Source organism: Barbatula barbatula (assembly GCF_947034865.1).
Source record: "Barbatula barbatula genome assembly, chromosome: 2".
Lineage (NCBI taxonomy): Eukaryota > Metazoa > Chordata > Actinopteri > Cypriniformes > Nemacheilidae > Barbatula > Barbatula barbatula.
The window spans coordinates 16,695,360-16,713,658 of NC_136767.1; the positions used below are offsets into that span (position 1 = coordinate 16,695,360).

The following is an 18,299-nucleotide window of genomic DNA, read 5'->3' on the forward strand; positions in this document are numbered from 1 at the left end:
GCATTTTGTGATTGAAATTGACATGCAATAACATGAAAGTAAATTATATAAATTTTATTGGATAATGGAAAAGTGTGGCTTAGTGGTTTTCTTCAGGTCAGTGGTAAGAGCATGTTGCGAGCTACACCTAGGCCATGGGTTCGATCCCAGGGGATTGTACATACTTAGAAACAAATTTATAGTATAATGCAATGTAAGTCGCTTTGGATAAAATCCATAATTTTGATGTCTACGTAAAATTGTAGGTTACTTAATGTACTTAGATTTATGTGTGTTAAAATGACATTAAACAGACATTTCCCAAAGAGATACCTAACAGCTAAAATTATAAATCGTTATAATGGGCGTTTACACCTAAAGACTCTTGCAAAACGCCACGCTCAGGAACTGTTTAAAAAAGCCCAAAACTATAAACAAAAGCTTGCCCTTCTTGCCCACCCTCTGGGATCTTCTGATTGGTCCACTGTTCTGAAACTGACATTGATGAATGGTATTGCGAGTAAAAGTTGAAATAATTCTAACTTGACACAGTGCTTTATCAATGTAGCACTTATGCGAGAGATGCTGCAAAAGACACAAGACGCGAGTACAATGGTAAAAGGTTTACATAAATAAAAAAAACGCATTGTGTGTGAACGAACCCTAACACTACTGTTGTGACTTTGGATAAGAATGAAGTTTTGAATACTGACGTTTACAGGTATGTAGGTGCTCAACAACTGATGTTGTTCATTGAGAGACATCTAATCTAAATGTTTTTTTTAATTTTCGTTTCTTATGTATTGTTTTGCTTGATGTATGCTGTGATTATTCCTTTTTAAAGGTCTGTGTTTAGTAGCAAATATCAATGTACTTTTTTGCCGTTTTGTGTGTTTTTTTTTTAGACAGATATAAAATTTGTATGCAGATATTTGTTTGTCTTAAATAAAAGTAAATCGCACGTCTTGCTGCTGCCACAGTTCCTCTGACTCAGATCATCTGCCCCATTCACCTTAACCAACCCTTAAGCCCCACCAGGCTCGCTGTATCCCTGATTAAGCCTCGGTGTGCCACGCTTAGGCCCCGGAAGAGACTGTGGAAACGGGAATGGCCTGCACGCCCGCTTCTGGCTCGATAGTGGAAAGGCGGCTAATGTGTCCCTAAGCAAGACTGTCTGTGTCATTACTGTACTCACGCTGAATAAAACCCACTGCTGTGTGAGCTTTAAGTATATGTTGTATGTTCTTGTTATTACTGTAGGACAAAACCACCAGAAGTCAATTCCCAGCAAAAATGCAATACAAATAGAAATAGTGACTGCTAATGTGCGGTTGTCAAGGCTAAAAGCAAACATTTCATTCTGTTGAAAAGGCGCACTGAGTGTTTGTGCGATTTTATGTTGATCGAGCGCTGATGATTTCCCAAGCGTAATTTCATTAATGCCACGCTCGACAGAGTGATAGATCTATCAAACCCGTGTTTGGTCTGATCGTGACTCCAACGCTCTTACCATCTGCACCTGATCAGCTCTGACTTGACAGAACTTTTGTTTAAGGTAGAGAGACATTCATCACCATGTCATTATCTAATTATTGGCCTGTTTACGGTTGATGCGAGCAATCCCAGCAGAGAGAGAGAGAGAGAGAGAGAGAGAGAGAGAGCGAGAGCGAGAGAGAGCGATAAATGTAAAAAATGGACATATAGAAATGTAGCGACCGCACATAACAAAGCCTCTACCTATCTGATCTGCTTTGACCGAGTCTGTTAATTTGATGTGCACCAATGGCAACAGGATTGCTGTTGAACACATATCGGCAAACACATTGTTTGGCCCTGGTGGCCTCAGGATTTTGAGTTTTTATAAATGCTTTTGTTTTGCATGAGAGACCAAACCTACTCCTAGGAAACCCAAACCACAAGGAAACACAGGGGTACGGGAGTGTGTTTGGTATGGTATGTGAGAAACGGATTTAAAAAAGTGTGTGTGTGTGTGTGCTATGCGATTTTTCTTACCAGTGTTTAAAATATTGCCAATAGATTGTCATGAGCTCCTGACAATGCTCGCATTGATACAACTGCCTCCACATCGATTCTGCAGCACTTTTAAAATTGGCCAATTATTATGTAAAAACTATTGTGTAACTAGGGGTGTAAAGGATCTGACCAGAGTTTATCCGTGCTCTGTGTGGATTTTATTAATTGCCTTATCCACTAAAAACGATTGCATGTGATTAAAATAAATGAAACTCCTGGCGCTGGAGGGATGTAGTGACGTGCCACTTGCTCGTAAAACAGTAATGCATTTGAAAAGTAAGACGTGGAAAAGCCACAGTACATAAGGGTAACAGAAAGTGAAGAGCAAATACCTGCTTAAATCTTACAGCACCCGTCACATACGATTATATCTAGAAATCTGTCATCTATTTCGTTTCAACAAATTTCTTTTTTAATTGAATCCATTGCTCTGATTGCACGTTTGTACATATATTCATATTTATTTGTTATACATATTGTCTATTTGTATAAACACATGCATACATATGGGATACGAAACGTATCATGGCCGTGAAGCGGGATGTGTATCGTCTTGTAAAGTTGTTGCCGATACACTGCCATAAGTATCAATATATCAAACTAATTGTCTATTATTTAACAAAACTATTAAGAATAAAAGGTGCAAACAATAGGCTAAAAAGACAAAATAATACACACAGTGTTTATCCTGTGTGAAAGCTACTGTGCTACAATGCAAAAGAGCTTTTAAAAATGAATGAGACTATTGTTTTAAACTGGGACCAAAGCAAACCTGAAAATAAAACATTTGCAGAATGTGCCACCTTCAGCTTTTCCTTTGTCATATTTTACTGTCATGTTTTTCTTGTTTATACAGTAAAAAAGTCTGTCCAGTAAACATTAAATGGCAAATAATGGGGTTACTGCTTGAAAAACGATCATGCTATATGAGTTTATTACAGCAGAATAGGATCAAGACTCTTATCTGCTAAATAAGCCAACTGCTAGGTAGGGCTGTCTAACGATTAATCGCAATTAATCGCATCCAGACTAAAAGTTTATGTTTACAGAATATATGCCTGTTAAATGTGCGTTTTAATTTTTCATTTATAAATACAAAAAAAATTATCATAAGTATATACTTATACATTTATCTAAATAGTTCCTATTTACCAATAATTTAAATTATATATAAACTTATACATTTTTATATTTTTCTTAAATTAATGCATGTATGTGTATACGTTTACAAATACAAAATACACAAACATACATGTTATGTAAACATTTTATTCTGGATGCGATTAATCATGATTAAACATCAACAAGCAAATAAAGTCACTTCCCACAGTATCACGGATATCTAATCATTGTGTTGTCGAACATTCGTGCTATGTTCTGCGTGTTCAAAATTGGAGAGAGGCCAGTTAAGAAAATGTTGAAGTTTATTGATCAGAAGTCTCAAACAATACAGCTGCTGGGTGGGTCCGCAGACGCAAACGTCTCACAAAGGACCGACCCAGAAAAACAAATTCACAGCCTCTCTCCAATTTTGATCACGCAGAACATAGCACGAATGTTCGACGGTGTCCAAGCCAAAGAAACATCACACCAGATTCCAATAAACAGCTGACTGACAGCATGAAATTTCATCTTAGCATTTCTCCTGAGATAACCTGGTAGTCCATTTCATCTTCAAGCTATTTGGCAACGCGGCCGCAGACTGACATATCCGCTCTGGTGGCGAGACAGACGCTGCATGAGGCCACTTCACTGAGAGACAGTCAGGGATCTTTAAGAGCATGAGGAACCTGATGAAGCAGAGAAATGAACAGATGAGCTCATCAGCTCACTAACGTAAGAGGGCCGGTGGGGGTGTGATGGGGCAAAGTGGATTCAAAAACAACTGCAGAGATTCTGGAGAAGATTGACTTTTCTATTGCTGCTATAAAATTCAATCAGTCCTATGGGTCTATGAAGTTTCAGCTCAAAATACACCACAGATCTGTGCCCTACATGTCCATTTTTGCCTGTGAGGAACAACTGGCTATTTTGGAGAAAATGAAAAAAAGAGCAGCTTGTCTCTGCCCCCTTTCCAACAGAAAGTGCAGGGCTGTGTGTGCCGGTGCTTCCAACAACATAACTGAAGACAATGGTCATTAAGCTTAAGAGAAGCACGGTGTCATCTTTAAAAAAGGTTTTGTTTTGTATAAAAAGACAAATGCGTTATTTGTTTAAAAACGGTGAATGCACTTCGCAAAATGTCTTTTTTATTACGTGCACATTGTCTAATACATGTCAATACACGGGACAAACACGTCATACGTTTAAAAACATGACCCATTATGAATCCAGCATTTTACTAACATTCGTTTGTGAGGCATCCCGGTGTAAAGTGACCTCACCTTATGCCTTTTGCACATAAAGTTGAGAAATAAAACTTATCCACAGTGTCTTCAGACTTCTGTACAGTCTTGCATACAAAAACAAAACACCGTGTTTGTTTACAAAACATTCTTGTAGCTCACTGTAAGTGGTCCAGCGTGAAAATAATGGTGGACAGTGTACAACTCGATGAGGGCGGAGACAGCAGTCCATTAGCAGTCATAGGGAAGGCTCAATCAATGTGACGTCAAGTTACAGAGAATTCCAACAGCTCATTCAAGAGGACAATTGAGGTTTATTGGGGATTAAAAAAAATGGGTGGATTCTAGGTTGGTTCTGTACACACACTTCGGACACACAGATATCTTAAAACAACATTTAAACATGCATTTTCTGGATTGGGGGCTTTAAAACAAAATACAACCAAAAAAACATTTAGGACTAAATGAGAATGTTTAACAAACATCTTTACGATGTATTGTGAAATATAAAAACGCTGAAACAGGAAGTGCTTCTGGACCAGTAATGTTTACATTTGGCAAAATGGTCAATTGGTGGAAGTAAGAGACTGTGCTTAAGGTTTTAAATACTGTAATATTCTTATACCAGTTTTATTGCACTTATGCTTTTTGTTGTCCGTATGCTTCCATTGTTTACCTCATTTGTAAGTCGCTTTAGATAAGAGCGTCTGCTAAATTACTGAATGTAAATATAGCAGCATTTCCATTTACAGTGTATTTAGACAGATTCTCAAAAATATAAAATATTGACATGGAGTTGTTGACATGCATAGTTTTTCTTCAGTTTAGTTTTGAATTTAGGTGGAAGCTACCAGTGGCACGGTATCATACTGAAGCCTTAATTTTGCTTTCAATACAACCACACATTATGCATTTACAATTACATGTATGCATTTGGCAGATGCTTTTATCCAAAGCGACTTACATTGCATTATACTATAGAATTTGTTTCCAAGTACCTTGGTGTTGCTAGTGCCATGCTCTAACCACTGATCTACAGGAAACTGATATACTATGCAGGTTTAACTTCTTTAAATGTACGTTTTTATCGACTTGTTTCCATGCATATGATGTGTATTTTAGTATTTCCGCTTCAGCTATGCGTGTGTGTTTTTCTTAATGGAGCTATCCTGGTGTGTGTTTTTTCTCTCAGTTTTCTTTAAACTGTGCATCACTAGCTGCTTTAGACCAGATGACATTTTCTCTCTTCTTCCATCTCCCAAGGACCAACGGCACCGGTTGCATCCTGGGAAATGTAATTTCCTCTTTTTTGTTTATTTACTATGTTTGTAGAAAAGGCCATTCGCTTCATGATTCTGCAGGTGTGACCGGTCACATAATCACTTATTCCACATGGATGAATGAAAAGAAAACGAGAATAAAGTTCATGATAAAAAGGAAATTCATAGAACAATAAAGCACAGCGAGGCCTTCTGACACAACGCTCCCGTCTCCATGGTGATCATAGATGGGCTTTGGAGACTGTAACAAATTAGATGCCATCCCATGACACATGACTCACAATGTTAAATGTACGCAGAATAACATAAATGTCACGTTATGAGGGTTTTCCTTTAATTCATTCATATTTTCACATGTTTTTTCGATGATGAATGCAGTGGGTACCAGGTGAATAAAATGTATGAACTCACACTAGAAGACACTGTTCTACAATAGAATGTTACAGGAAATTTCTATTGACATGAATAAGCAATGGCTTCTCACCTGCATAATGCCTTGAGAGAGTCATGATCCAGAAACTCATGGTCTCTCCTCACAGCGGAGATCTCAATGGGAAACAGAGAGGCTGAGCACAGACAGAAGAATAACTGAATTATTTCACAAACATAATGAGCATTATTAAAGCCCACTGAGATCAAATGTAATATTCAGGCCAGTGGTTAGTAAAGAAGACCAGTAATAGGGGAAGAAAGATTAGTCATAAATGACATTACACTTCATCCCAAAGAACAAGCAAGAAACTGACAAAGAATTACGCACACATGGCTGCGGAAATAAGAAATTATCTCAAGACGTTGCGCCTTTGACAAAATGAAGCTTATCAAAATAGTGATATGTATGTATTAGCTTTGACTGAAATAAAACAAAAACATGCAACAGTTGATGGTTGAAATATCCTTTGTTGGATTTTAAAGGGACATTGCACCCAATGGATTTGTTTAGATGAACACAGAGAAAGATACTTTGAAGAATGCTTGTAACCAAACAGTTCTTGGCCACCATTGACTATCATAGTAGGAAAAATGACAATGGTGGTCAAATGTGCCCCAGAACGGTTATCTTTCCTACATTCTTCAAATGATCTTCTTTTGAGTTCAACAGAACAACTATGGTGCTGGTTACAAGCATTATTACAAATATCTTTTGTGTTCATCAGAAAAAATGTAATGCAGATTTCAGTCAAGTTGAGGGTGAGTAAATGAAGAAGGAATTTTCATTTTCATTCAAGTTTTTTAGCCACTTACACCACTGAATGTTTGCCATGTCAATAACAGAATGTTTAATGCTGTGCTTAAGAGTAATTGAGAGCCGTTCTCTGAGCTACGGAGTCAACAGTAATAGACGAAGAGTAAGTAAGACTATTCATATACATTCTGACAGTGAAAGAATTTTCAATATGCAGTCAAATTTCCTGAAGTGTCGTTGATTTACGTAATGTCTTGTTGTGTAGAAATGCACACACTGTAATGGCATACACATCTTAATTTAAACCGGTGACGTTCTGTTAAAATAATGACAAACAGCACTAAACACTGGGTGGCCCTACTTAGACTGAGCAAAGATGAAAAACAGTTCAGCATGTGTATACCTGTTTATTGTTTGTGTGGCTGCGTGTGTGTGCACATTTGAACACTGCTGAAGTGTCCCATTTCCAGCTTTTGTTTCAACCTCCTTCCTTTCTGAGAAAACGAAGGTCCAACAAATGACTCCCTAAGAGCATTCATGTCCAACAGCTTACACCATAGCAAGAACAAAGTAAAACTATATCAAACCCATGACACACAAAGGCAACTTTAAACCAAGTCAGCCATCTCTAATATAAAAAGGCACATTCAGTGTCAGAATGAACTAAGCTGACATTTCATTTGTTGTGCATGAGAAGTTTCAATTGTACATCACAACTCTTCTTCCAATCTCTTCCTCTCAAAAAGTTATTAAGTACTGTAAGTGTCCTTTTGAGTGTAGTTCAATGATCACCAATGGTTCATTTTTCCTTGCACCATCAAATACTTTGTAAAACCGTCCGTCTGATTGTCTGCTTAAAGGAAATGCTCAATGGCCCCATTGAAAAGAAACATTCCAGGCACGGAGGAACAAATATTGTGTTTAAAACGTCAAGAATACTGATAGGGCATTTGAAAATAAAAAACATACATACAAATGCATATAAATCAAATATAAACTACATGATATTACAGAACACATATACATGGCTCAAGACTGCAGCTTTTTAATTGCCAGTGCGACCAGTTTATCTTAATGGTTGCACCGGTGCGATTGCCAAACTGATCAATATATAATTTTTGCTTATTATAAATTTAAAGCGCGTCTCTCCTTCAACCATTAATTTATCTATCAATGCCCCCGCCCCAAAACGTAATGCACGGGTGTAAGAAGCACATGTAATGCTAAGAAGCGGACGTACCAACAGATTAAATGAGTGAAGCGCTCAATCTTGCTCAAACTCAAATTTGTCTTGCAGCCTGCAGAATACAAGAATTTCCCCGGCAAAACAGCAAAAAAAGCAGCTTTCATGAAGAATATAATCCCTAAAAGCATTCAGGTCTTGAGCACAAAATACTAAACTGAGTTCTCTTTCACACCTTCTTGCACAACTCTGAAACGGACATATAAACACTAAATTACATCAAAATTCCCATATTAACAAGAATATTTGTAAAAGTAGTCCGTTATGGAACAAACAGTTTGGAAACAAAAATAATATGTACGACAGTATGGTGCGCAAGCTCTTAAAGGGGCAGCCGCATAATAACTGTGTATTGTTCACCAAACAACAAAGGACCGGCCCAAAAACACTCACTGATATTAAAGGGATAGTTCACCCAAAAATGAATATTCTGACATTATTTACTCACTTTGGTGAGGAAGTCGGGACGAGAGCCGTGACGCGGGGCCGGTGGCGTGAGTGATAAGTGCAAGCAGCTGTGCGCGCACCGGTCCCGCATCTTATCACGGAGGAGATTGGGAGCTTAAAAGGACGATCGGCAGGACTGTTGACGAGAGAGGACCGAGCCAGAACATGTGTTTAGTTTGTGTATGTTTTATGGCCGGCAGTCGACCGTGAGGTGGCTGCTGGTCTTTACTTCCGTGTTTGTTTAAGTGATTTAATTAAAGTGTTGGTGTTTGAATGTTCGCCGGTTCCCACGTCCTTCCTTCCCTTCTAACGAACTTTATTACACTCACCCTCACGTAATTTCTTGCCTGTATAATTATCTTTGTTCTGATGAACACAAAGATATTTGGAAGAATGTAAGCAATTTTCAGTTCTGGGACATCATTGACTACCGTAGTAGGAAATAATTAAATGCTAGTCAAAGGTGCCCCAGAACTGATTGTTTTCCTAAATGCTTCAAGATATCTCATTATGTGATCAACAGAAAAAAATAAAATACAATATTTTTTCTACTATGGTAGAGACTAAAATTGCTAAGATTCCTCCAAATATATTTATCTGGCTCAACAGAACCTTATCAGAAACGCATCTGTAATACAAGTTGTTCACAATAAATAAAGGAAAAAAGTAGCTTTAAGAAAGTTGTGTGTTTAAGAAAGTGTTTCAAGAGAGTTTACATTTAAAATAAAAATAATTAAATCATAAACAATGATTTGTATCAGTTTCTAATTGATTTACTAATGTATTAAACACGTTTGAATGAAGTTTTAGTGAATATTGTTTCTTACCTCACCCCATGACTCTGGTGCTACCAAATTAAGGGCTGGTGCCACCAACTGACTAATTCGGTAGCACCAGTGCCACCTCTCTCAAATGTTTGTCTAGAGCCCTGCATATAGCTGGATGGTATAAAAGCATATTCCATTGCAGTGGAATAAACTGTCAACAGATCACATGTATACGGAAATAAGTTGGCATGACTGACTCACATGCAGCGCTCCATGAGCCATTTTTAATACAAGTTACATGCAACAGAGTAAAAGCATTCGCAGAAGGAACCCTGCTGTTTAACAACAAAGCGCCACCTACAGAGTTTTACTTAGAGCGTCATGGGATGATACTGAGATAAAAGTGTGAAACCTCTATAGCAGTTACGCAGAATCCGGACATCAATAGACAAAAGAGATCACAGAATCCTTCAGTAATGACCTCTACTGATTCACAGCAGTTATTTAGTGATCAGTCACTGCATCAAAGTCTTTCTTCAACGTTAAATTCTTTCCACTGTTCCTTTAAAGTTATTTTTATACAAATGCCACAGGGATGAATGAGTTCAAGTCTGCTTTGATATATAACCGCATAAGAATATTTCCAATACAGAGCCCTACACGTCACTGGGAGGAACGTTCCAGACACCACGGCATCTTTAATTCAGCACATTCCTGTTTCTGTCACAGCAAACGCAGGTCAAGAACCAATGAAAGGAGGGCACTGCGTTTAGTCTGTGACATGCTGCAGAAAAATACACAACTCTGTCAGAGGAAGTCGAGCAGATGGCAGGTGTTTGTCAGGTCGCTTCAATGAGACAAGTGAAAAGAAGTGCTGTTGCATCCTGCTTTGCAATTATCATCAACGGGCAGGGTTTAAAAGGCAACAAAACATCGACAGCTTTTATTTTATTTTATTTTTTTAGATGCAATCAGCATTTGGAAATGTGACACGTAATGTTTTTTAAAGGTCTTGTGTTTATATTTACAGTACGCATTTGGCTGTCATTTCTATCCAAACCGTTTTATCCATATGTTTATGCATTTAAGAAAAACCCTTGTAAATATTATTGTTAAATTCCATGCATATGAAACAACAGGTTTGCATCCCATGTATGTCAACAGTGAACACTTATTTAAGGATGGATAAAAAACAATTTGGTTCTCGGTTTATATTCATGGGCCTGGGGTGCCTAAAGAGGAACGATTAAAATTACAGATTTATCAGTGACAGAATCCCTGCACATTTTCATAAAAGTAAAACTTTGAGGCAACACATCATTAATAATGGTTTCCTGGAAGGCAGCTTTAAAAGCTGTTAGAATACGGTTTCCGATTTTTGGTAAAAAGATTAAAATAATTGTTCAACCTAAAAAGAAAATTAATACTCTCTTGTGTCATTCCAAACTTTGATGCAGACCACTTTTTACCATAGGATGTAAATGAATGAGGACAGGTGCGTTAAGCTCCATAAATATTGTGTCTGTGGCTACGCAATATTAAGTTATCAAGTGCGACATGTCCAGCAATTGGTTGCGAGACAACCAAGAACAAATGGTGTTTTATGCCACGTATGTCAAATCTCCAGCAACAGTTAAACTCATCATCAGTATCAGTAAAAAAAAGGAAATTAGACTGTTCATCACACAGCAACTGTGTGACTTCAGACTACACCAAATATAGCACACAAGTCATTATAAGAGTGAATAACTGCTGACAAATGGTTTCATTTTTTAAGCTAGTCTTAAAATAGTCTAAAGACTTCAAGTTCTGTCGTCCTTATTAAATGGTTCCAATCCCTGCAGCCTGTACACGGAGTCTGCATGAGCTTTCCAGATTTGTTTATCTTCAGCATATGTGAAATTGTAAAAATCAACCTCTGGAGGGCAAAGAGACCATCAGGACTAAAACAAGCTTAAAATATCTTTAGCACCTGTGCTGTGGAAAACTCAGTGGTACAACATGGCTTTACGCTCACAACCCAAAAGGGATTTGAACCAAAAGCCATCTGGTCTCAAGTCTATTTCCCCCATCAAGCCTGAAACATAACAATAACATTTAAGAAGTCTGCAGTGGAGTGCTTCCATCCATTCAGTCCTGAGCAGGAACAGAGAGAAAGGGAGGGCGAGCGAGAGAGAGAGCGAGAGAGCGAGCGAGAGGCAGATGTAACATCCCTGTTCTGTTCTAAAATGACGAGATGGGGAACACCAGAAAAGAAAAAAAACACAGGCACACACAATGTTCATGGGTGAAAGAAGGAGACAGTGTGGAAATACAGGAGAAAGTTGTTTGCAGGAGAGTTTGATTACCTTCATAGAATTGAGCATACTGAGGAAAACCTGCTGCTCGGAGCCAATCACAGGCCTCTTTTGCCTCCAGCTCTGAGAAAGAGAGAGAGATTGATGATAATTAATTAATATGATAATACATTGTATACGCTTTCTGTTCTGTTGATTTAAGAAAATTAAGGGCACAGTTTGATTAAACAATTGAGCGTTAAGCTTCATTTAAGCTCTTTATTCCTCAAAGAAATTAATTATGTAGTTAATGATTACCAAGATTCTTATCAGTTGATTAAAAAGGAAACATTCAGAATATATCAATTAAACTCACTTTCATTATTACTATCACTATGAATAAGACCTGCCTATAGTTATTTAGATAAGCAGTAATCTGTGGCCACATAATAAGATCAGTCTGTGGTCACTGCTTGGCGATGTGGCGAAGTGGAATATTTAACTTATTCAGTTTATACAGAAATACTAGACTTGAAAAGCAATTCAACTCTTTGTGAGATAACAGGCATATTATTGGTTACCTTAAATTATTCTTTCTATTATTTAATTATGTTTCTTATTGATACATTTGTATTAATTGCATTTTGAAAGTAATATGGCAATGGAATGTGCTAAATGGGTTTAGTTTTCACAGATAGCAATGTATGCAATTTCGGCAACAAATTAGTTTTAGAGTCTTATTTTCTCTTGTATATTTACGGTTGCTCTTTAATAGTCATTTATTATACAAATACTCGATTGATCGATGGAATAATTGGTAGAATACTCGATAACAGATTTCATTATTTAACAGGCCATCTCATTATAAATATACCTTAAAGCTGTCAGATGATGCCTTCTGTGTTGGAATTCAAATAAAGATTTCTGAGAGCGAGAGATTACCACCATTTTCATACCCATCAATATTACAGTACAGATCTCTACCATTACGTCTTCAAGAGCACAAGAGAGATTCCACACTTCAGGTTTAATAGGAGACATCGAAAGCTCTTTTGTTTTGTTTTGATGTCAGACTGACAGAACAAATTGTTGTTTAGTACCTACACATTAATAGTAAACACATTAAATATTGTTTTTACGTCAACAATTAACAGACAAGTGTTCAGTTACTGACTTTTGTCAGTAAATTTGAGGAAGTGTCATGAGCAATAATCCCTGTTTAGGGAGAAATACAGGAGTTTTTTATTTCATTATAGTGACTTTAATTGGATGGCATAAAATTGAGTTGAAGCCATTTTAGAAAGAAATCTCTGTGGACTTAAAAATACGCTAATGGAAGATCTAAATATTTATTAGAGGAGATGACATTTAACCTGTGAACAAGTCCTTTGAATGGCAAAAGCCTTTGTGCAGTATGAAATGAATAACAATATAAAGGTTGCATGAGCAGGTCACATTAGCATAAACATTAAGAGCATCATCCTCTATCATTCAGGAAAATTAGCCAATCAGATCCATAAGTATGCTGACCAGCCAATGACATGTCTCTGTTAATCACAGTACAGACTTAGGACAAATATGAAAAAAAAGGCTTTAGGAGTTAAATGCGTGTATGTTTGTTAGCCAAATACAAAACAATGGGAGACAGCATGCAAGTGTTGTCAGGAACAATATTTGTATTTACAGCTCTAGTGAAATCATTAGATCATTTTTCCTTCTATTAAAAATGAGTGAGCCTTAAGGACGACAATAAACCGATATGCTATTAAAGGACCTTTTCAACGTATTTACGTATTACGTGAAGTCGTGTGCGCGAACAGAGCAAGGCGAGCATTTGTGTTTATAAAGAATATAATGGGTTTTTTTTAAATGACAGATCGTCTCGCTAGAGAAGACCCTTATACATTGTCTGGTATCGTTTAAAGCCCTCTGAAGCTGCACTGAAACTGTAATTTTGACCTTTAACCATTTGGAGTCCATTGACTCCACTACATGGAGAATCATTCTGGAATGTTTTCATCAAAAAACTTAATTTCTTTTCGAATTAAGAAAAAAATACATAAAGATCTTGCTCTGGGGGTGAGTAAATTATCATGAAAATGTATGTTGAAAGTGACCAATTAGTTTAAGTGGTGACAAACTTTGCATTTAGAAGATCAATAATGTTCAAAACTGACAGTCTGGCACGTGCGGTCAAACAAATACAGACATTCCCATGCTACATTTCAGCCTCTATTCAAAATTCTTGTCCAATCAAATCCACTTTAGAGTCCAAAGAATCCTTTCCCGATATACATGAATACATAATCTTTTCATATGGATATGACGGATACAAGCATTTCATCATACATTTCCAATTTATAGGTGCTTCAACTGTACAGTATCTGAAAAACTTAGACCATTGCAAAGACCGTTTTTCTAGGTCACTATTTATAGGTATGTGTTTAGTTAAAATTATCATTTTGTTTCATTATGAGAACTAGGCTACTATGAAAGTGACTTGTGTGCATGCTCCTTCTCCCGCTCTCCTTGGTTGATGCGTGGGCTTGTCGCGTTGTTTTTCCGGGAGAATTGTCAAATAAGGGACTAAGAAACGTTGATACGAAAGCGATTTTCATGTTCGAAACAAACTTTCAGAAACCTATACGAACACTGGGGGAGTGTATAGAGCAGAGAAATACTACATCATACGTCCAACTCGTTTTTTGACAAGTTCACCATGTCAAGCATGTGAAGACAACACGTTTAACATTGTAAATAAGTCAGAATGCATGAAACATAGTTGCACAGCCGCTTTAAGCAAAACAACAGTAATATTTCTTCAGGTATTAAGGAAAAGTTCCAAACTTATTTTCGTACTTGATAACCTCTCATTTTATTAGTTTTCATGTGTCTTGGCATGCTGTCAGTCTTTCATTGCAGTTGGATCACTTTATGTTACTCCTGAGGTTTGATTTTATCATGGTGACACTGGACTGAAATGCCGACAATACATCTAGAAATTTGGATGGACTCTTAATTTTTTCCGCAGCTTTGTGTTAACACATACAGAACACGACAAGTATTTAGAGTTTCAAAGCCTTACTTCTCTCTTATAACCTGTTATGACAGCCCAAATTGTTTCTAACTTAACTAAAAACTAATTTACTTATATATATATATATATATATATATATATATTAGCGCTTTCTAAGACCTTCACAAATCTGTGTGGGTATGTTTTTGTAATCACAGCATAATGGTAAAGGTCTAAAACCTGATTTCTAGGAAAATATCATACGAAAAATTTATTTCATAAAGTCTATTAAAAAAACTGAAAAGTACACAATAGCACATTCTCTGAATAAGCTGAATATCAACAGATTAATTTTACAAGCATAAGGACAAGGCCCCCTTTCTCATTTCTGACACCATCTGAACTTAAACATCTAACTTTAAATCCTAAATCTGTAGATCAAGCTCATATTCATTCAGATATGAACATAAATGGTCACGTACGCACACTTTTCATTCCTATGATTGGATCAGCTTCCTACATTTCCTGTCTCTGTGCTCGGCCCCTTCAACATTCCAGAACTCCCAGCAGTGCTGCTGGATTTCCCGCCCAGACGCCCACATTTCTACTGCCTATACCACACACTTCAAGTCACCGCACACATAGCCTGACAATCCATTTAAATGCGGATTCACATCAACACCTTGGTTACAAAGCATGAGTATGAATTCAACATCAATACGGTTTGTTTTTTCTCATGTTCATCATAGTTGCTACTGATTCTGCTTTTAGCTAAAGCAAAACATAGGAATCGTCACATTACTGCTGTCAAAGAGGGTCTAAAACATGAACCGTTTCCTGTAGCTGTTTCTCATCACTTGGAAGGTGGAAACCCCCTAACTTTAAGTGTTCCTTTTTTCCTCTCTTTCCCCACAACCCTCCCCCTCTTTTCCTTTTCCCAACCTCTCCTTCTTCTCGGGTCAATAAACAGGAAGTTTAAAGAGTTCTGGTATAAAAATGAAGTTGGGAGGTGATGTTGCCGGGGTGAAGCATCCTGACACCACGATGACTGGATATAATGTATGAACTAGCGATTGTATCATACTTTTTTAGTGGGGATGCACAATAAATGATCGGCCATATCGGTAACCGACGATACCGATAACATATAAAATGACCATTTATCTTAACACTTTAATCTGAAAACAATGAATCGCATGTCCTAACATGTTAACGATCACAGCCCTAATTATTTTATAACACCTTCACATTTACAATATATTTAAACACAGACACACAACAGTAAAAAATGGAAAAGGACTGATGCCACGATCAGACTTGACTTTGAGCGTGCGAAATTCATTCGGACAGTGCTACGAAAATGGTTTCCTGCTTCCCTGTAGCTCAATGGTAAGAGCATGGCGTTAACAACACCAAGGTTGTGGGTTCGATCCCAGGGGATTGCACATACTTAGAAACAAATGTATAGGATAAAGCAAAATACTGAAGTGTTTTTCAGCAGGGCTATGCAGTGCGACATTAATTGGTCTGTGCGAAGAAAAATTACCAGTGTAGATACATGTGCGCTACAGTTTTGAAAGTACATTAGACCGAGCAGCTTGTTTGTGTGAAGTGTGTTTGTCCTTCCTTGTGCTTGTTTGTGTGTGACGTTAAGCGATGGTAAGGTTCAAAAACACTATATTATCTATGAATTTTACTGCAGCTTACTATAATCCTAGTAAATACTATACAATAGTAATATATTTCTCCACATAAAAATACTGTAAAGTATAGTTAAAACGGGACAACACAGGAAAAAAAACCACCCTAATTGATCCGTTACATTACATTAATGTCCTTTGTCGTAAACCAGTCTATTTATGTGATGACCTGCATTTGTGTTTTTTAAAGATGATAACAGACATTTTATACTTGTGCTCCCTGTACAACTGTTTGCCTTGTGCTACAAAACTTTAAACCTCTGTAGCACCAGTGTAACTATTTTCAATTCAGATCGTGGATCTAGATACTTTATTATGAAGATTGTTATATGCTTTTTTGATAAGATTACAAAGCCCTACAGCGAAATACAAAATATCTTGGGACGGGCTTGCGTTTCCGGTCTGACGCGTTCGCATGCGTATGAATGGAAGTCGATGGAATGAAAAGTCAAGTGTGACCGCTGCTTGAATGGTGATGCCGTTTCACAATAAGATACTTTTCACTGGTGCAAGAAAAGGTCAACATCTAATATCCTACTGCTTAGAAGATGACGTGGAAAATTCAGATCAAACATGATTTTACCATGAGATGCATTAAATGAATCTGCTTTTAAAATCCATACAGATTTGAGCCGGAATTGCCGCAAAAATCACCTTAAACCGCTCTCAGGATTCACCTCATGTGTCAATACTGTACATAAATCCTCCTGACTATTGGTATATAATGCAAACAGATCTACTTCCGAAACTTTTTTGCTTGCCACATTACGTCATACTGTATTTACTGTCATACCACCCAGCTTGAGTTTGAATCTTCTCTAATTCTTTCTGCCCAGAGATATTCGGATGATAAGAGATCAGTGTTTATTTATGATGTTCATTCTTGCATGGGTACAGAAATTCTGGGCAAGTTTCTTCACGAGAACTGGACTCAAACCTTTCTGAGTGTGGATTTTTAAAGCCGTCATCGCTTTCTACCTAAAAAACTCAAGGATTCTTAAAGGTTTCTATTGTTGCAGTGCAATTTTACCAATGACAAACATTTTTTCACTCAATTTACTCAACATTACTCAATATCAGTGTCATACGGAATCCGGACTGTTTTGATAATTCTGTGGAAAGATTTAGTTAAAATCTGCAGAATTCTGTTGGACAATTTTAAATGCGTTTACATTTGTACAGACATGTAAATGTGTTAAAATAGTTTTAATATACAAGAAGTTTGTGCATTTAACCGCAGGTGACAGTTGTTCTGCTCATTATTAAAAAAGAGGCATCGCTTACAGAGAAGCTTTAAGTGCCAAGTAAAGAGACCGTTTAAACTCTGCATAACCAAACCCAATTGGTACTGAATTCATTGAATCAACAGAAAAAATGCATGTCATTTTGATGAAAAGGTATATATTTTATTGTCTATAGTGTTAAGCAAAATAAAAGGTCTTAATACGTTCTTATAATGATTTTATTTTGTATTAAGGACACTTTTCATCATGTTCACAACACAATGTAAAGATAACTTACTTAACTAGAGCATTCGCCTGTTGTTCATTCTTGAGCATACTCAATTGCAGATAAACGCATATAGACGAGTTTGACACATGCACAGTGCGTCACCGAGTGGACTCCGCGCAGTGCACAGGGGGTGTGCAGATGACCGCTGAACCTCCTGATGACAAAAATTGCATCATGCCGACGGCACACAGACGCGGACGACCGGACTATACTTTTGCCTTTACTCACCCTCAAGTTGCTTCAAACCTGGATAAATGTTATTGTTAGACTGACTAACTAACAGTCCTGGGGCACCATTGACAATTATAGTAGGAAACAAAACTACTATGGTGGTCAATAGTGTCCCAGAACTGTTTTGTTTCCCACGTGCTTCAAAATTCTTTTTCTTTGTTCAACAAAGAAATGTATACAGATTTGAAACAACTAGAATAAATGATGACAGAATTTCCTTTTTGAGTGAAATATACCTTTAAGGCAGCACAGATTTATTTGGCCAGTCTCACAATTAAAGTCT

The 18,299-nt window shown here is 37.2% G+C and overlaps 1 protein-coding gene across 2 annotated transcripts in view; it reads right to left on the bottom strand.

Moving 5' to 3' along the window:
• Window positions 1-18,299, bottom strand: part of stard8 (StAR related lipid transfer domain containing 8) — a 41,876-nt gene that overhangs the window by 9,396 nt on the left and 14,181 nt on the right. For both annotated transcript variants that reach the window (XM_079479780.1, XM_079479781.1), the window contains exons 2-3: window positions 11,630-11,701; window positions 6,123-6,204 (exon numbers count right to left, since the gene is read on the bottom strand). In XM_079479780.1, coding sequence (XP_079335906.1) covers window positions 6,123-6,204; window positions 11,630-11,701 — 154 coding nt within the window. The remainder of the gene's footprint in view (window positions 1-6,122; window positions 6,205-11,629; window positions 11,702-18,299) is intronic.